General features: G+C 36.2%; 1 protein-coding gene across 1 annotated transcript in view; it reads left to right on the top strand.

Moving 5' to 3' along the window:
• The first annotated feature begins 1,393 nt into the window (after positions 1 to 1,393).
• LOC133091948 (bifunctional heparan sulfate N-deacetylase/N-sulfotransferase 3) overlaps positions 1,394 to 19,288 on the top strand; it is a 147,714-nt gene continuing 129,819 nt past the window's right edge. The window contains exon 1 of the mRNA XM_061191130.1: positions 1,394 to 2,486. Coding sequence (XP_061047113.1) covers positions 1,464 to 2,486 — 1,023 coding nt within the window. The 5' untranslated portion in view covers positions 1,394 to 1,463. The remainder of the gene's footprint in view (positions 2,487 to 19,288) is intronic.

Raw genomic sequence — 19,288 nt, 5'->3', positions numbered from 1 at the left:
AGATGCCTATTCATTTTACCCTCATGCTTCAAGGCTCTGCCCAAATCCAACCCCCGACACATTGCAGACTCCCCCACTTGCCATGGTGTCTTCCTTCTCTCATCCTGTGCCAGTCATTTGTCTCTAATCAACAACCCATACATTACTGTTTCCATTCTAGTCACTGTCTCTACCTTATAATTTTGTTTCCTTTAAAGAAATTCACTCTGCTGAACATTTATATTTTAAATAGAAAGATAATTATCCCATAAATATTTGAATGAAGAAAGCACAATATATAATTTAAAGGATAAATAAGATATTTATCCTATAAATATCCTGCAGTTACATTCCAGAATATTATATTCTTCATAAAGATAAATATATATTATTCAAAATATTGCTCATTGCTTATTTCATAGGTGAATATCACAGAATTTTAGAGCCAGAATGTTCTTGGTGATCATTTATTCTAACCTTATCATTTTACTTAGAAGGTTCCAGGACCAAAGTGACAATTAATATGAGACAGAAGTGTAATAAACTCTAATCTTATGAAGAACGTCAACTACGATGTTCTCCACTAGCGCTTTCAGCTGTCTTCAGCTAGCTTTCAGCCTGCCTTATGGACAATAATACCTTTCTTAAATTTTTTTATATTCCATGATATTTCCATGAAAAGTGCCAGGACCGTAAGACTCTAATAAACTTCTGCTCTAAAAAGCACCCATGTTTCTTTCTTATTATTTTTCAAAAGTTACTAAATTTTTCAAAGGTTACTGAAACTTGAAAAGGATTTGAAATTGTAGCCTAACAAAGTGTTTCATGAAGTTGCAGTTGTTTTCATTATGTTTTTTAAAAACACTTTATGGTAGTTTTTTTATATAATTACTGAACTTTTTCTAAAAAGCAGAAACCGTTGTCTTAATAGTAGCATTTAATGAAATATATCCAAACTTTTATGAATTTTCAGTGTATGTAGTGAAAAACAAATAGTTTGAGCCTATATTACATGATATGGCAGTGTATGGCTCAGGTGACCTCTCTGTGATCTTAGGTCTATATGATCTACAGAATTTGATGCAAAGCTCAAGGAGTAAGAGGCAATTCCTTGTTAGTCCAACGTCTTTTCTATACTAGGGATAGAGACCTCTGTTCAGTGGAGCCCTTTCCCTCTTTCTGCCCCTCCCATGTCCTCATTCAGATCTGGGAGAAGGAAAGAGAGGTTTTCTTACTTACCAAACACCAGTTCATGTGCCTAACAGGTTGCCACTTGTGCCAGTCACAAGGATAAAAACTTGCTCATTTTAATGCTTCAGACTGAATGTTTGATATTCTATTGTATTTTATTCTACTTTTCAGATTATATTTTCTGTGAGTCCTGATCCAGTGACACAAATGTGCTGCAATGGTGACATAAACTATTGATTGATGCTGGAAAAGTGTCTGAAACATCATCTTTTCTTTTCTTCTTTTATTTTTTTATGGTGCCTCTATTGGAACAGCCTGAGGGAAGTATATACAACATGAGTTTTATCATGAAGCTGCACAGACACTTTCAAAGGACGGTGATTCTGCTTGCCACATTCTGTATGGTGAGCATTATTATTTCTGCTTACTACCTGTACAGTGGCTACAAACAGGAAAATGAACTGTCTGATATGGCTTCAGAAGTAGACTGTGGGGACTTCCAGCACCTACCATACAGGCTGATGGAGGTGAAGACAAGGAAGCTTTCTGATGCCTCAAGGACAGACCCCACAGTCCTGGTGTTTGTGGAGAGCCAGTACTCATCGCTTGGTCAAGACATCATTATGATTCTAGAATCCAGCAGATTCCAGTATCACATTGAAATTGCTCCTGGAAAAGGGGATCTCCCAGCACTTATAGAAAAAACAAGAGGCAAATACATTCTCATTATTTATGAGAATATTTTAAAGTATATAAATATGGACTCTTGGAATCGAAGCCTTTTAGATAAATACTGTGTTGAATATGGTGTGGGTGTCATTGGATTCCACAAAACTAGTGAGAAGAGCCTACAGAGTTTTCAGTTGAAAGGCTTCCCTTTTTCTGTATATGGAAACCTTGCAGTAAAAGATTGTTGTATTAATCCTCATTCTCCATTGCTTCATGTGACCAGATCTTCTAAGCTTGAAAAAGGTTCTTTACCTGGAACTGACTGGACCATTTTCCAGATTAATCACTCAGCCTACCAACCAGTAATATTTGCCAAAGTAAAGACCCCAGAAAACCTTTCTCCTCCCATCCCTAAAGGTGCTTTTTATGCCACTGTCATACACGACCTGGGGCTCCATGATGGAATTCACAGAGTTCTTTTTGGCAGCAACTTGAACTTTTGGTTGCATAAGCTTATCTTCATAGATGCTGTTTCCTTCTTGTCAGGGAAGAGGCTCACATTGTCCTTGGACAGGTACATTCTCGTGGATATTGATGATATTTTTGTGGGAAAGGAAGGAACAAGAATGAACACCAATGATGTTAAGGTAAGGCTCTTTATCTCAAAGTTTGGTTCATCTCTCAGTAGGTTTGTCTAGGGCTAAGGGATTTCCTGGGACATAGGATTTTTATTTTATTTGGAAATTCTTAGGCAAACTGGGATGAGTTGGCTACCCTCAGCTATTTTTGAGATATGGGGCTATATCTCAGCCCTAGAACAACTAAGTAGATAATATATTTTTCTCTGAATCAAGAAGAAGATGAAGATTGTACTAAAGGATTGAGTGTGGCAGAATCCTGAAATGCATTTCTGTGTGTATTTAAAACTACATAGTAGAAACCACTTTGTTTAATTACTTTCCAGAAACTATCTACCTCAGTAAACTATTACTAATCTAAGACTTTAGTCCATTTAGCTATGAAATCAAGTGAATTTATTTTAATGAAAATAAATACTCCCACAAACTTTCAAGAATTAAAGATCTCATAAGTAGCAAGTTCAGATGTTTCTGGAAGTCAAATGTGTGACTCATTTTCTCTTATTACTTTTTTGAAACTCTGAAAATTAGCACTACTAAATATGGAAAGCTATGAATACACAAGCATACCTATTCACATACACACGTAAGAATTTACATTAATTTTCAAAATTCATTGAACACTTCTGGTTCATATATGAAACCTATCATGCTACATTTATATTGGATTAGATTTCTTATTGTGTAAAACTGCTGCCCTTAGATAGAAAACAATTATTTGAAGATAGTTGGTTATCATTGTGAAGGGATTATATTACATAAACAACTGGCTGTTTAATATCAATGGAATTTAAAATTAAAATGATCTACATTGATCTTAGTTTCCCATTCAAAATGCCACTGGATTCTATCTCTGTTATACTACATATTGATTTCACATAAAAGTGAAAGGAGAGATTTTGATACATAATTTTTATTCTATACAGCTTTGACCTTTTGGTAAAATATAAAGTACTGAATCAGATGGAAAAAAAGTCTTGAAACTGCATTCTTTTCTCCAGACACTAAGCATCTGGCAAATAATAGTAATGTTCATCACACTACTTAAATGAGCTAAGAATACCAGAAGGACTATTAAATGTTACCATAAGAGAGTGTGAAGACTGAAAAGAAAAAAAAACCTTTCATATTCTTGGCAATATTTTAGACTCTTCCTTTTAAGTCAATATAAATTAATTAATGAAGTTGTGCTTAAGTTTTCATTAGTCTTTTGAAATAGTCTTTGAAAATGTAGCTAAATTAAACCAAGCTGGTAGTTTAAACATTTATTATGAAAAAAAAAAACATTTATTATGTCCTTGAAAATTACAAACAATATATAATTCTCTTTCTAATTTTTCCATTTCATATTATGATAAAAAAATTTTAAGGCTTTATTTCTAAAATACAAGTCTTTAAAACTGTCAAAATATGTTGTTATATCATTAAAGATATGCTAGATAAATCTCCGAGTTTTTAATGCAAACTCTACAATATCCTCTAAAATTAAACAAAATACAAAATGCCTTTAGTGCTCTTTAGGTTAAGCCATTTTTAAGTGGTATAAAAAATTAAAACCTTACTGAATAAATTCAATAAGAATTTAACATGTGTAAAATATTTTATGAATTGCTCACATTTAGATGGGAATATATTTTCTAACCAACCTAAAGGCTTAAAAGAAAGTATGTTTTGAATTATTTGGGTTTTTGAACTGCTTCTAAATTGTATCTGTGATTGTGTCTCTAAACATAGTCATTCACCCATTCATTCATTCTTTCATTGATTCATTCTGTAACTAGTTATTAAGCGTGTCCTACATGTGAAGTATTTTTGGTGATATGTAAATAGAAACATACACCATGGTCTTATCCCTTTAGAAGAGAGGGTGGGGAGAGTAAAGTTAGAGAAGCTCAGAAAGCACATAGGTGAAGATTGTGCGGAGCATCTTCCTGCTCAATACTTGGAACGGCCATATCACACACCAGCCGTGGAGGTACGCACTAGGGATACAAAGATAAATAAAGCATGGCTCCCCCTTAATGAGTGTACCACTGTCTTGGTAGGGGTGGAGTGGGAGTGATAAATAGGTAGATAGCTTGCAATGTGGTGAGTACAATAGGAAAAGTGCCTGTGTGGTTTTATGTAAGTAATGCTGTGTGAAACACTATACTGTGTGCTGTGTACCAGAACTGTTAAGTCCTATTAAGCAGAACAGATTTAGAAGGCAAAGCTATAGTGATATAATGGTTTAGGAGGCTGTAGAGATGATATTCAGACAAAAGAAGATTTCTTGAAACTAGGAAATGAGAATAAGAATGGAGAAGGAATGACCAATATAAGAACAATATCGAAGGTAAAGTTGAACAACTTAGTAATTGGATCAATGGAGATGAAAGAGAATATAATCAAGGATGACATTAAGATTTTTAGCGTAGTTGAATAGAGTTGCCATGTTATCCAGCAGTCCCACTCCCAGGCATATACCCAGACAAAACTATAATTCAAAAAGATACATGTTCATAGCAGCACGATTTACAACAGCCAAGACATGGAAACAACTTAAATGTCCATCAACAGATGAATGGATAAAGAAGATGTGGTACGTATACACAGTGGAATATTAGTCATTAAAAAGAATGAAATAATGCCATTTGCAGCAACGTGGATGGATCTAGAGATTATCATACTAAGTGAAGTAAGTCAGAAAGAGAAAGACAAATACCATATGATACCACTTATATGTGGAATCTAAAATGTGACATAAATGAACCTATCTATGAAACAGAAACAGACTCACAGACATAGAGAACAGACTTGTGGTTGCCAAGGGGGAGGGAAGGATTGGGAGTTTGGGATTAGCAGGTGCAAACTATTATATATAGAATGGATGAACAACAAGGTCCTACTGTATAGCAAGGGGAACTATATTCAGTATCCTGGGATAAACCATAATGAAAAAGAATATGAAAAAGAATATATATATATATGTATAACTGAATCACTTTGCTGTACAGCAGAAATTAACACATTGTCAATCAACTATACTTCAATAAAATTTTTTTTAAGTTAAAAAATGATATTTAGTGTAGTTGAATAATAGTTGATTATTCCAACAACGAAGAAAGAGGAGAGAGCAAGAAGATCATAATGAAGGTCATTAGAGGTCATATTAAAATTTTCAGTTTTGTTGAAGTGCATCTGGGACATACAGGTATAGATGTTTAACAGGTAGTTGGCTCCCGAGAAGTCTGGGTAGCAAGTGTAGTTTTTGAAGTTATCATTCTAATTAGGGGATGGTTCACTTTCAGCATGAAAGTATGTGAGATCAGCCAGGGAAAGGGTTTATAGAGTGACAAGAGAAGAAGATCAAGTGTAGAATCTTGAGGAAAATCATCTTTCAGAAAGCAAGTGGAGAGAGAAAATCCTGTGAATAAGAGTCAGAATAGTCGGAGACCAGAAAGCTGTGATGCTGTACAAGCCTTGGGAGTAAAGAGCTTCAGTGAGGGTGTGATCAGCAGTATAAAATCTAATAGCAGGGTCCACTGAGGTAAGAAATGGCAAGTCTCCTTTGGCAAAAGATAAAAGTCACTGGGGACTCTTACAAGATCCAGGGTAATGGAATGATCGCGGCAGAGGCACAGCTGAAGTAAGTTCAGGAGTAAATTAGAGGGTTAAGATACGAAGGAGAGCGTGGAGTACTCAGTGGAGAAATTTTGATATAAAAGAGAGAAGAGAAATTAGCTGGAGGGTGGGCTAGAGTTAGAGTGACCAACCATCCTCGTTTGCTTACACTGAGGGCATTCAATGATAAAATTCAGAGTCCCAGGCAAACTGGAATGATAGGTCTCCCTAACTAACTAGGGTAAGGGAAGGATTTTTTCCTAGGAAGAAAGATCCAAGAGCAGGTGGTCTAAGAAAAGGTCATGGATGTGGTGATTAATAGTACATAGTTAATAGAAATATTTTCATAAAGCTCTTTTATTTAATTATTACCACTAAAAAAACCAAGTATTATACTTTCCCTATTTGATGTATTAGGAAAATTGAAAAGAATGTGAGGAAATTGAAGGTGACATAGAATGTTTCTTGCAAAATTAGAAGGATGGTTGCATACCACGTAAATTTTAACTATGATGCTAATCACTGCAAACGTGCTTTTTTTCCTTATGTGGGACAAAAAAAACTGTGTTTCCTTATTTAATCGGAAGATTAGAATTAGCAATGCAATATCAGTTTTTACCTGCCTTGCTACTGAATAATATGAGCACCTTTCAAAAAGCCTCAAAGCTACAGAAGAAACTGTGACATGGCACAAAATATATGACTCTTCAAGAGGAAGAAGATAAATAATGGACCTAAGGTGTTATCTTCATTAGTTGGAGAACTTACAAGCCACAAGCCATAGCCCTTAAAGAACCAAAGAACATAGTGTAGACAAATATTATACTACGTTCAGTAAAATTGAAGTCAGGAAAGGCGTGTGTGTGTGTGTGTGTGTGTGTGTGTATTGAACTATATGGACAAGACTTGTCTCAAATTTACCTTGGACTAGTTTTGTGATGTTAGAAAATTCAAGTTCCTAGTGTTCTAACACCCGTCCTCAAACTTCCTGAGACTAGTGGTTTTTGGAGAAAGGCTTTTTGGAGAGGGAAAGTGGTATATAAATAGATACTTCTCCCATTAAAGCATTTTAAAGTTATACATGAAAGCACAGCATGACCTAATGAATACTAACAATTCAAATTCTCTCTTAGAAGAATGAATTCGCTCTTGGCCTAAGATGCATTATACCTTTAGACTTAGACCGTTTCATATAACATTTCAGCCCTAAGATAGATAGGAGTGGAACAGGGAGGAGGCTCTGATAAAAGTGGTCTTGAGGGTTTTACTGAACTCTCTGCAGGTATACTCTCAACAAATAAAAGAGCTGCATATCACTCTCATGCCTATGTTTCTCCCTCCTTCTTCTATAATAGGCACACGCTCTCTTTCTAACGTTGACAAACTTTCTAACATCCATGAGAAAATGAAGAACCAGCCCAGCCGTATCTGAGCACACTGAACAGGGGCCTGAGTGACTGGAGGGACCCAGCAACCATTCCCCGTCCTCACTACCCTAACCTTTCCCACTGCTCCCTCATACTTCTCTATTCCTTGGTTTAGCTGTTTGTTGATTACCCCTTAAATCTACACTTTGTAAGTGGCCTCATAAGAGAGGACAGTTCTTTATGAGTGACCTTATCATTATTTTCCCTGCTAACTGAAGGTCCCAGAGCGCCTAGGGAAAAGAAAGTGCTGAAAATAAAAGTAGGAAGCCGTAAAGCTCTGAGAAGTAAGTGGTATCAGGCTCAGAAGACAGACTTGGCTGACTTCTCTGTCATGCAGGGGGAGCTGACCCCCCTGAGGCTGAAATGGAAGCTTCAGTGAAGGGGAGCTTCGTGCTGCCTGACCTCACCCTCTCACAAGAACCTTCCTTGCCCCAGCTAAGGTCAAGCCAGAGGCTTCGTAAAGTCATTGAAAAAGAAACTGACACACCAAATGTTTGCAGGGAAAAGGCAACTGCAATCAGTTATTCTGTCATAAGTAAAAATAGAAAGGAAACATTTCTCCAGATAGTTCACTATTGATGGATATTAAGGCCTGTACATAGCACCAATCTTTTTTCCCCCCTAATCTCATATTTCTCTAATTCCTTTCCGTTCTCTGTGATGTTTCTTATTTTTTATTTGCTAATATCCACGTTAATTGCATTGTGCTCTGGAAGCGTGTGTCTATCTGATACCAATACTTTCCATTTGCTAGAATCACTTTATGACTGGATACAATATTCTTATAAGAACATATATTGTACAGTCAAGGTATATCTATTAGCTCAACTTTGTTAACTGTGTTTTTCAGAGCTTCTGTATTCTTCCTGTTTTGATCTTTTTTTGGATGGAGGGGAAGGAATAGAGTGTACTACTTGATGTTACCAAAGGTGGTATGTTTAATTCTCCAACTCTAATAGTGGATTGTAAATATTTCGTTGTTTTTCTGTCAGTTGTTACCTTACATATTTTGAAGCTATGTTATTTAAGTGTGTGTGTGTATATATTTATATATTAATTTAATATTTTATTATTCTATGGCTATCTTAATACTAGTAGAGCTACACCAGCTTTTTGGGGGTTACTATTTAAAAATTATACTTTATCTCATTTTTATATTTGCTCTATCATCTGTCTTTACATGATAAATTAGTTTTGAGAACAACTTTCTATGACTTTTGCTTTTTATCTACTGTGTCAATATTTGTCTTTTAATTAACAAGATCGGTCTACGTACACTTAATATGATTATCAATGTGTATGTGCTTTATATTTGTCCCACTTGTTCTGTATCTTCTTTTCTTTCTCTCTGTCCTTTATTGCTTTTATTGTCAGTTTCCTTTTCTACCCATTCTTGGTTTGAAATATATATATATTTTATATATATATTATATATTTTTTATATATATCAAACTAGTGGTTTCTCCAGAAATTTAAACATATGTGCTAATAAGCAAGTGGTAATATTAATATCCTCACACCTCAGTCAAAAAGTGCAAAGTACTTTGTCTCCAATCATGTCCACTCTCCTTTGGCTGATGAGCCATTCTTTTTTTTTTTTAATTTATTTTATTGAAGTATAGTTGATTTGCAATATTGTGTTAATTTCTTAAGTACAGGAAAGTGATTCAGTTTTTATATATATATATATATTCTTTTTCATATTCTTTTCCATTATGGTTTATTACAGGATACTGAATATAGTTCCCTGTGCTATACAGTAGGACCTTGTTGTTTATCCATCCTGTATATAATAGTTTGCATCTACTAATCCCAAACTCCCAATCCCTCCCACCCCCACCCCCCTGATGAGCCTTTCTTGTTTTGGATATTAACTATGTTATGGCTGTTTATTAGACATTATTGTTTTTACTACCATCATGGTTTAATTAGATTGGCCTACTCCTTTTCAACAGGTAAGCCAGAGTGATGTCATTGACATATAATTCAGATCACGTCCTTCTTCTTCTCAGAACCCTCCAGTGACTTCCAGTCTCACCCACGCTAAAAGCCAAAATTCTTAGTCTTTTATACCCTCTCCTTAACTCCCTGATCACATGTCCTGCTCCCCTCCTCTTCACTCTAACCTCCCTAGCCTCCTTGCTGTTCCAGCTCCTGCTTCAGGGTTTTGCACTTGCTGTTCTTTCTGCCTAAAATGTTTTTCCCCAAAATTGGTGCATGGCTCTCTTCCTCACTTCCTTCAGGTCTTTAATCAAATGTCACCTTCTCAGTGACGTCTTCTCTGACCATTCTCTTTAAAATTGCAACACCCCAAGTCTTCCCATCTTTTCCTGCTAATTTTTTTCCCTAGCACTTATGATCATCAATAGTGTGCTGAAATTGGCACATGCTCACCAGGTCAACTGTGTACATCTCTTCCCAGCTTCAATAACATGGCCAGTAGTTTGGAATTTTGGCATGGGGGTAGTATTACCACAGAAACTGGCAAATTCTACAAATTCAGGCTTTTTTCTTTTCAAAGAGCCAGTTGTTAAAGGTTTTTAAAGCATTTTTTTTTTTTTAAAGCCACCTTTGTTTTTTTTTTTTTTTTTTTTTTTTATTTTTGGCTGTGTTGGGTCTTCGTTTCTGTGCTAGGGCTTCCTCTAGTTGTGGCGAGCGGGGGCCACTCTTCATCGCGGTGCGCGGGCCTCTCACTATCGCGGCCTCTCTTGTTGCGGAGCACAGGCTCCAGACGCGCAGGCTCAGTAGTTGTGGCTCACGGGCCCAGTTGCTCCGCAGCATGTGGGATCTTCCCAGACCAGGGCTCGAACCCGTGTCCCCTGCATTGGCAGGCAGATTCTCAACCACTGCGCCACCAGGGAAGCCCTGTTAAAGGTTTAATAGCACACTACTGGACAGACTCTATGCAATTACTTATTTTTGTTGGTTTGTGACTTTGGCTACTAAAATGTAAACACCATGCGGACAAGATTTTCTCATCTGTTTGTTCACTGAGGTATCCCCAGCATCTAAAAGTGTGTCTGGCTCCTTATATATTTGTTGAGTGAATGAATCCCATTCTTCCTGGAGCCTATCCTTTAGATGTTCCTTTAGTGAGAGTCTATTCGTGGTAAACTCTCAGATTTTATGGAATGTAAATGTTTTTATTCACCCTTGTCTTTGAAAGATAGTTTTGTTGAATTTACAATGCTTAGTTGATAGTTCCTTCATGTATAACCATTGTTGCTCATACTAGGAAAAATAGGGCTCCCTAGAAGTCACCTGAATGTCTGTGGTAGTAAAATGTGTCCGAATCCCTCTGGGCCCTATATTGTTTTATAATTGTCAAAAAGTTAGGCAATTTGGGACTGTTCTTATGAACGTATATGAAATGTTTCTCTTTCTTTCAGTTTGGTAGAATACTTATTTCTAAATTTTAGATAATGTGATTTATAATATACAGGAAAATACATCATTCTCAATATTATTATCAAAATTAAATAGCCATAGTGTGCTAGCAGCTATAAAGACAATTATATTAAGGAAATAATTTTCTGGAAATAGTTTTCGGCAATAATTTAACATGGGAAAATAAGAAAATAGTTTAGCAAAGGGAAAAACTATTTTGTATCCATAATCTACTTACATTTAATAAATTTTATTAAATTTGTTACATTGTGAGATGGAATGTATCTCTATTACTATTAATATCAAGGAGTCATTTGTTATACAATGACATTCTAAAAGAATGAGTTCTAAATAATTTAAAGGAGACAAAATGATGTTTCTGAACACCACATGAATACATAAACAGAATATTTGGTGACTAATTACATTTTTAAAGGTCCGATGTGATGAATCCTTCCCAAGCAGGATAAAGAGCCGGGCAATCATAGATGGTACTAAAGCTCAACCAGGCAATGACAAGTTTTACACACTAGATGAGCAGAAGATTACAAGAGGAAAACTCTCAGTACAGATTTAGATGCTAGAGATATTCAATTCAGTTCAGAAAATTATGAACATCTACTCTAAGTGCCGTGATAAGGATTTCAAGGGGTACATTGATGAATAATGAAACATGTTTTTTATAAAGGAAGTGAAGAACAAAGGAGAACATTTTACTGGGTTATTTCCTTCTTTGGATTGATTTTTTTCAAACATTCCATAATCCTTGGAAATAAGTCAAAATATAAATGGGTCTTTTATATTTCTGTGCTGATGGCTTATAATAATTACATAAAAGATGTAATTATTTTAAAATGATATATTTGGGGGTACTTAGCTACTCCCAAGATGGGTAACACTTACTGAGTACATACATTATTTTGTGTTTTATATTTATTATCATTTAATTTTCATTAAAAAATCCTATAAAACAATGATTATAAGTACCATCACATCATATGAAGAAACTGAAGTTCACAGTCTAAGATTAACTTGCCTAAGATCTTTCAACCAGCAAGAGCCAGTCCCAGGATACAAGACGCAGCTCCACCCGCTCCAAAAGCTGGGCTTTCCCACACACACTACTCCCCAGTTGCCCCCTAACACAGTACTGTGGTGTCCATATCAAATCCTTCCTACTCTACTTTATAGCAAATTAGATCCAAGGCAGAGTCTATTATAGTTTGATGGGTCATATCTGAAGCTCTGCCTTGGATTTAATTATAAGTTTGGAACAAAAGTATCGATCACTTCTTGAAATGCCTTGGACTTAAGTAACTGCAATGATTTGGCCAAGGCAGATTTTACTTGAAGATTTGAGTTGACACGTTCACCTTCCTATGCACTAATGTCTTCCTTCTAGGCACTTTGCCTCAGTTCTGATAACTGTTATCAGTTTAGGAGTTTTGATTGAATTAGGGTGACATAATGACAGACACTTTTGGTGCTAGCTCAATTAAAGTACAGAAATTTTCCATAATTCAGATAATTTAACTTTTTCTCTCTGTATACATTCAGACTTTACAGTCCCTATGATGTTTTACTATGCGTTATACAGGTATTCCTAATATTTTTTTAAGCACACAAGTTTTTTTAAAATGAAGTAAATTCTGGTATATTGTCTTAGTCTCTGGGAGACATTAATTAATAGCTAAAACACTTTTTATTCTTAACTTTTATAGGCCATTTATGCATAACGGAACTGTAGCCTCAGATACTAAATAGCTCTTAAAATCACAATGTAAATATAAAATAAATTATGAGATCTACTTGACATAATTTATGGACTATTTATAGACAACAGAAGCATAGTCAACTGGTTTTATTAAACTTCAAAGTGGACTAAAATTTTTAAAGTATTAAAATTACTCATTTGGTACATATTGGAATTTTACCTTAAAAATTAGGTGTTTTCATTTTCATATTAATAATTAGAATGATTATACATAATAATAGTTATAATTATTAATTATACCAATTACTGGGACTTCCCTCCCTGGTGGCACAGTGGTTAAGAATCTGCCTGCCAATGCAGGGGACACGGGTTCGATCTCTGGTCCAGGAAGATCCCACATGCCGCGGAGCAACTAAGCCCATGTGCCACAACTACTGAGCCTGCGCTTTAGAGCCCGCGAGCCACAACTACTGAGCCCACGAGCCACAGCTACTGAGCCCATGCGCCACAACTACTGAAGCCCGCGTGCCTAGAGCCTGTGCTCCACGATAAGAGAAGCCACCGCAATGAGAAGCCCGCGCACTGCAACGAAGAGTAGCCCCTGCTCACCGCAACTAGAGAAAGCCCATGCGCAGCAACAAAGACCCAACGCAGCCAAAAAAAAAAAAAAAAAAAATATATATATATATATATATATATATATGTATACACCAATATACCAGTAATATACCAATTACTAAAATAGCTATGTGTTTGTTTCCTTTTGTTCCTGTAACAAAGTACCACCAACTTAGTGGCTTAAAACAACCCAGATTTATCATTTAACAATTCTGGAGGCCAGGGGTCCCACATGAGTGTCACTGGGTTAAGTTCCAGGTATTGGCAGGGCTGTGTCCCTTTCTGGAGGCTCTAGGGGAGAATCTATTGCCTCACCTTTTCCATCTTCCAAAGTCTGCCCACATTCCTTGGCTCATGTTCCCTTCATTCATCTCCAAAGCTGGCAACATTACATCTTTCTATGCCTTTCTTTCATAGCCACATCTACCTCTAATTAAAACTGGGAAGGTTTTCCACTTTTTAAGGACCCACATGATTTGATTGGCCCACCCACATAATCCCTATATGAAGGTCCTTAATTTAATCACATCTGCCAAATCCTTCTTGCCATATCACATAACATATTCACAGGTTTCAGGGCTTAGTAATTGTTTATCTTGCGGAGGGAAGGGGAGGAAGGAAGCATTATTCTGCCACAAACTATGCTCTTCATGTAGTCATGTCAGCAATTCTTACAGCTGCTCAATCCCCCAAAACACTTTACTACTGTTCTCATTGGGAAATGAAACTTTGATGCCATACCTATGATGGAACAATTAATTTAGCTGAGTCAATAGTAATTAGGGAAAATTAAATTATTGTGCTCACAAACTCTTCCTACCTACCCCTTACACTCTACAAGTTAACACCGGCAAGCAAGTAACCCTTTATTCACTCGGGAAGTTTAAGAAATTTAGCTCTCCAAAGACTGCTCAGTAGCAGCAGACTGTGACTATCACCAATTCACTACTTCAGTAGTTTCCAAGGCCATTTTTCTAAAAGTGCATCCATTACGAAACTAACTAAAAAACAATTTTAAAAGCCAGTTTATTAGGACTACCACACAGTTACTTAAGCACTGATCACCAGTTTTATCATACATTTTTTCTCTCTCCATTTTATCGTCTTTGACATATCTTGTGTTCCTGCACCCACCTCAGCCCTTATTTTATCGCTTTTCCCTCTTTAGAATCCTTCCTCTAATTACCCCAATCCAAAAACAACAGTGGAATTCTATTCCATCTGCTTATCCCTTCTCTCCTCCACAGCCCTGCTTTGATTCCCTAGTGTTTGGATTTGTACAGCAGTGCTTCATTTTCTCCCCCTTTAGATTTACATATTTATTTTTACGTAACTTACTGTCTCTGTTTTTTTCTCTGAACTATATATACTGAGTAGAATCAGCATTCCAAAAAAAGAAAAAACTGCATGTAGAAATTAAGCCAGCTGGTTGGGGCATTGAACAATGATCTATTTGGGGAAAAAAAAGAAAAAAAAAAGTTCTTCACTATTCTATTCTTTATCTTGGATTAAATAATCTATCAATATATACATCAGAAAAACATATAACAGAGTCATTCCTTGTTCAGGAATCCTAAGAAACAAGGTATTTGAGTTCACCTAGAAAGACAACTTACTTGATACCCTTGAGTAACTGAATTGAGTGGTTTTGACAATAAACCATTCAAAGGTTAGAGTTGCTGTCATCAAAAATAGTTAACACTTGTATCCTGTCAGACTTGGATTTCTGATCTCTTGACACTACTGAAAAATACCTTTAAGAGATTTTGTATGTTACAAAATGTTTTAACAAAAATTATCTGACAATATTTTCAAGAGAAAGAAGGCATTATAATGAAGACTGATTTTAACTCTAGTGTATTTGCTTTGCCAAAAAATAGTTTAGGTGGATATTCAAAATATTTTTGCCTAATTTGCTAATCTGCTTTAGAAATGTAATAAGCGTTTAAAGAGAGTAAAAAGAGAAAACACTTTCCCAATCTTTGATATTTCTTATCTGATACAGGAGCACTGTCATTGGTCTGACTGAGGGGCAAATGAATAATGGAAAAGGAAAGCTGTATTTTTCATTCTTGTTAGAAGTTTATTGCTAGAATTAGATCTCCAAAATCACTGTCACTTGCAACTTCACAAGAACTAATGAATACTCAAACGCCATTCTCAGTGAAGACCCAGTAGCTTATTGCACTCAAAAAAGTTCCATTTCCCTAAATGGGATCAATCTTTAATGGATGCCAGTGACAGGAGGCTGTTCATCAACCCTTCAGGATAATTCAGAGCCTTAGTAGAGGCCAGTGTTCAGTGCTCTGTACTTGGAAATTGATACAATGTCATTGTAACATCTTCAAGAGCAAGGGCAGCCTAGGAAGGTGATTCACTGAACATCTTCCTTTTTAAGCCATTACATTTTCACACTCGTTCTCTATTATAACTGAATGCCTCTAAGGAGCAAAATCTTTACTTAACTTAAGCTACCGCTTTAAGCCACTCATGTATAACAAAAGTCAACAGTTTATAACTCTATTTTTATTGTTGATGAGCCTAAAACAGAGATACTTTTAAAGTCACCATGTACAACATATAACTTGTAAATGAACAAAAAGCAGGGTGCTATTAGTATTTTTTTTAAAGGAACAATCCAAGAATTTGCCACTAGTTTCATCTTGACAATCTTTCACTCAGCGATATTTAGATGTATTTAACCACTTTTCAAGATGAGACTATTTTCATGAGTTTCCAAATCAGAAAAGGCAAAATAATCATTTAAAATGCTTGTTTAAACTGCACATTTCCCAATCACACACTCACAGATTTTGACTTGGTAGATTTAGGGAGAGCAGAGGAATCTATGTTTAATATGCTCACCTAGATGATTCTAATATAGATGGCAGACATGCAAGTTTGGGGAAATACTGGTTTAAAAAAACTGCATTCAATATTACTGCAAAATACAAAGACATGGGTCCTATTATCTTTCTGTGAAGAAAGCATGTTAAAATAATTTTGTATAAAAATATTTATAATAATTCTATATATATAAGCATATATATAATGGAAAGAGGTCATAATAGAATTAATAGTTTTGTGACTGATTTCAACCTAATGCTGGAAGAGTTCTTATTTTCACTTATTTTTGAGCCATACATCAAGACTGTTCAACAATACTTTAGCCAATGTGTATACATGTGAAACTTCTTGTGGAGTTGAATAGAGTAGATTTTACATGAAGGCACAAGAAGCAGAGGATTTGAGGAAGTGATTCCAATAAATGGATGGCTTAGTATGGCCTAATAAGAAGACAATGGATAATTTTAACAAAGTAAAGTAATGAGAGGTACATTGCTTCTGTGATCTTTCAGGGAGAAGGACTCCAGAGGCAAAGAGGGCCATAAGCAAGATTTTTATAAGAAGTAGGATAAGTGGTATTTTGAGGGGGAAGGGAAGAGGAGAGAGGAAAAAAGGACCAAAGAAAGACAGGAAGCGGGGTGGGAGAGAGAGAGAGAAGTGTGGGATATATTCTTCGTGTTTCAAGTCTAAGTGAATGTGCTTATAATACGATATCAGAGAAATCACAAAGGTTTGGGCTGAATTATAGGTGAAATAGAGGTACCCCATCAGATGATCTTTAAAAATCATTAAGAAGTGGAGTATTTTCGAATGAAGAAAAGCTTTAAAACTTTTTAGGAAGCTTTAAACATTTGTCTCTAATAAGCTACAGCTCGAGTGGGCTAGGCTTGTTTGTTCATTTTGTCCAAAAAAATAAATTTTCTTTGTTTTCAAGTACGTAAATAATACATGCACTTTGTAATAAAAACAATCAAACAATGTAGAAAACTATAAAGAAGAAAGCAAAAAAACAGTCTCCCCTAAGTCCCACTACACACTGGATTTAGTCATTCTTTAATGTTTGAAAATCTGATAGGTAAAAAATTTTGTTTCATTAATTTTTAAATTTTTATCTTCATTTAATTGTGAAAGCAGATTAACTTGGTCATATATTTTTATTGCCCATTTGCATTTCTCTTTTGGGAATTACCTTTTATCTAGTTTTCCATTAAGGTGTTTATTTTTGTTATTGATCTGTAGCATACTATCTCTTCACAAAGAAAAAGACAGATACCAGATGATAGTCTCTCCCTTTTTTCCCCCAGTTTAACATGTCATAAGTTACTTTCATTCATTCATGTAATTAAAGGGAGAATTTACTTTCCTTATATTTATAGGTCTCTCTAGTCAGTTATCATTTTTCCTTTTATTTCACATTCCATACACTTCTGCCTCTTCAGGTGAGAGATATAATTCCAAGACACTCTGGTTTCCCTGAATAACTTACTATACATTTATAACATAACATTTAAAATAGTTATATAATTACTCTTACCATCTGTTATTGTAGTACATTCTGTAAGCTTACTTTTTTTTTGTTATAAATTTTTTTTTTGGCTGTGTTGGGTCTTCGTTGTTGCACACGGGCTTTCTCTAATTGCAGCGAGCAGGGGCTACTCTTTGTTGCCGTGCACGGGCTTCTCATTGCAGTGGCTTCTCTTGTTGCGGAGCACGGGCTCTAGGTGCGCGGGCTTAAGTAGTTGTGGTGCGCGGGCTCAGTAGTTGGCTCACGGGCTCTAGAGCACAGGCTCAGTAGTTGTGGCGCACAGGCTTAGTTGCTCTATGGCATGTGGGATCTTCCTGGACCAGGGCTCGAACCCATGTCCCCTGCATTGGCAGGCGGATTCTTAACCACTGCACCACCAGGGAAGTCCCTGTAAGCTTACTCTTAATGTGAAATAAATTTCCCAGCCCCGAGCTCTTATGAAATCTTTGATCATTCTGTTCAATCTCAACCATTTGTAGACCTCAACCATTCTCCTCTTGGCTTTCACATTTTCATAGACTGAAAAACTTGTTATCATTTCATCTTTCTGATTATTTACTTTTTCTTGTAAGTTGCATAGCTGAACATAATATTCCTGTTGAAAATAGCTTGGGACCTAAAGTCAGATAGATCAGCCTGGGTCCATATCTCAACTCTGTCCCTTTCTAGCTGAGTAATCCAGGGCAAGTTTCTTAATCTCTCTCATCATCATTTTCCATATCTTTAAAATGAGAACAATACCTACTTCACAGCATGTATGCCACCTGTGAGGATGACAGTGTATGTCAAATGCCTAATTTCAGTAGACCCTCAATAAATTTAAGCTATTTTTTACTATGAACACACCATGCACTAGGAGAGAATATTTGAGCAGCATTTTGGATAAAATTCTAAAATGAGTAAAATTAGTTCTTCTAAATACCTGAGAGATACAAAATCAGCTAGAGGAAAATGAGACCATTTTTGGATATCCACTCAAAAAATATTGATTGGTGTCTACTATGTACCAGGCATTCTTTTAGGAGCTGGTGATGTAGTGGTGGCCAAGACAGAAAAGTTCGCTGCCCATGTACATCTTACCTCTCTGATGAGGAGAAACAGACAATAAACACGTATACAAATGAACAAATAATCTCAGGCAGAGATAAGAGAGCTATGAAAAAAATAAAACAGGTTCTGTGAGATCAAGAGTGGTGGAAGGTGCAGGGGCCAGGGAGGGGGACCGGGGGTGGGGAGGAGGGTACAAGGAGAGTTCTGATTTGGGAGAAGCTGGATAGGAAAATCGTCTCTGATGTAATATTTGAACTGAGACCTGAAAGAGGAATGTATCAAAGACCTAGGGTAAGAGAATTCCATGCAGAGGATGCTGTGGAACAAGCTGCGTGTGGTCAAGAGGGAGAAAAGGGAGGCCAGTGTGAGTGGAGCACAGTGGCCATGAAGGAGCCTGCCGTGAGATTAGTTCAGAAAGGTAGGCCCCTGCCTTTCTCCTCGAGAGGAGCTTGGGTTTTATTCTAATTTCAGGGAGCAGCCATTGGAGATCTTTGGCAAGGTAGTAATAAGGTCAGATTTAGGGTTTTTTTTAAAAAAAATCATACTGGCTGTATGGAGAATGGACTGTAGAAAAATAAAGAAAGGTGAGAACCCAGGTAGGTGGCCACTGCCGGGCAGGCGAGTACTAATGGTGGTAAGA

Source organism: Eubalaena glacialis, chromosome 5 (assembly GCF_028564815.1).
Source record: "Eubalaena glacialis isolate mEubGla1 chromosome 5, mEubGla1.1.hap2.+ XY, whole genome shotgun sequence".
Taxonomy (NCBI): domain Eukaryota; kingdom Metazoa; phylum Chordata; class Mammalia; order Artiodactyla; family Balaenidae; genus Eubalaena; species Eubalaena glacialis.
The sequence above is the reverse complement of the archived record's forward strand: the minus strand, read 5'-3'. Positions and strand labels throughout refer to the sequence as shown.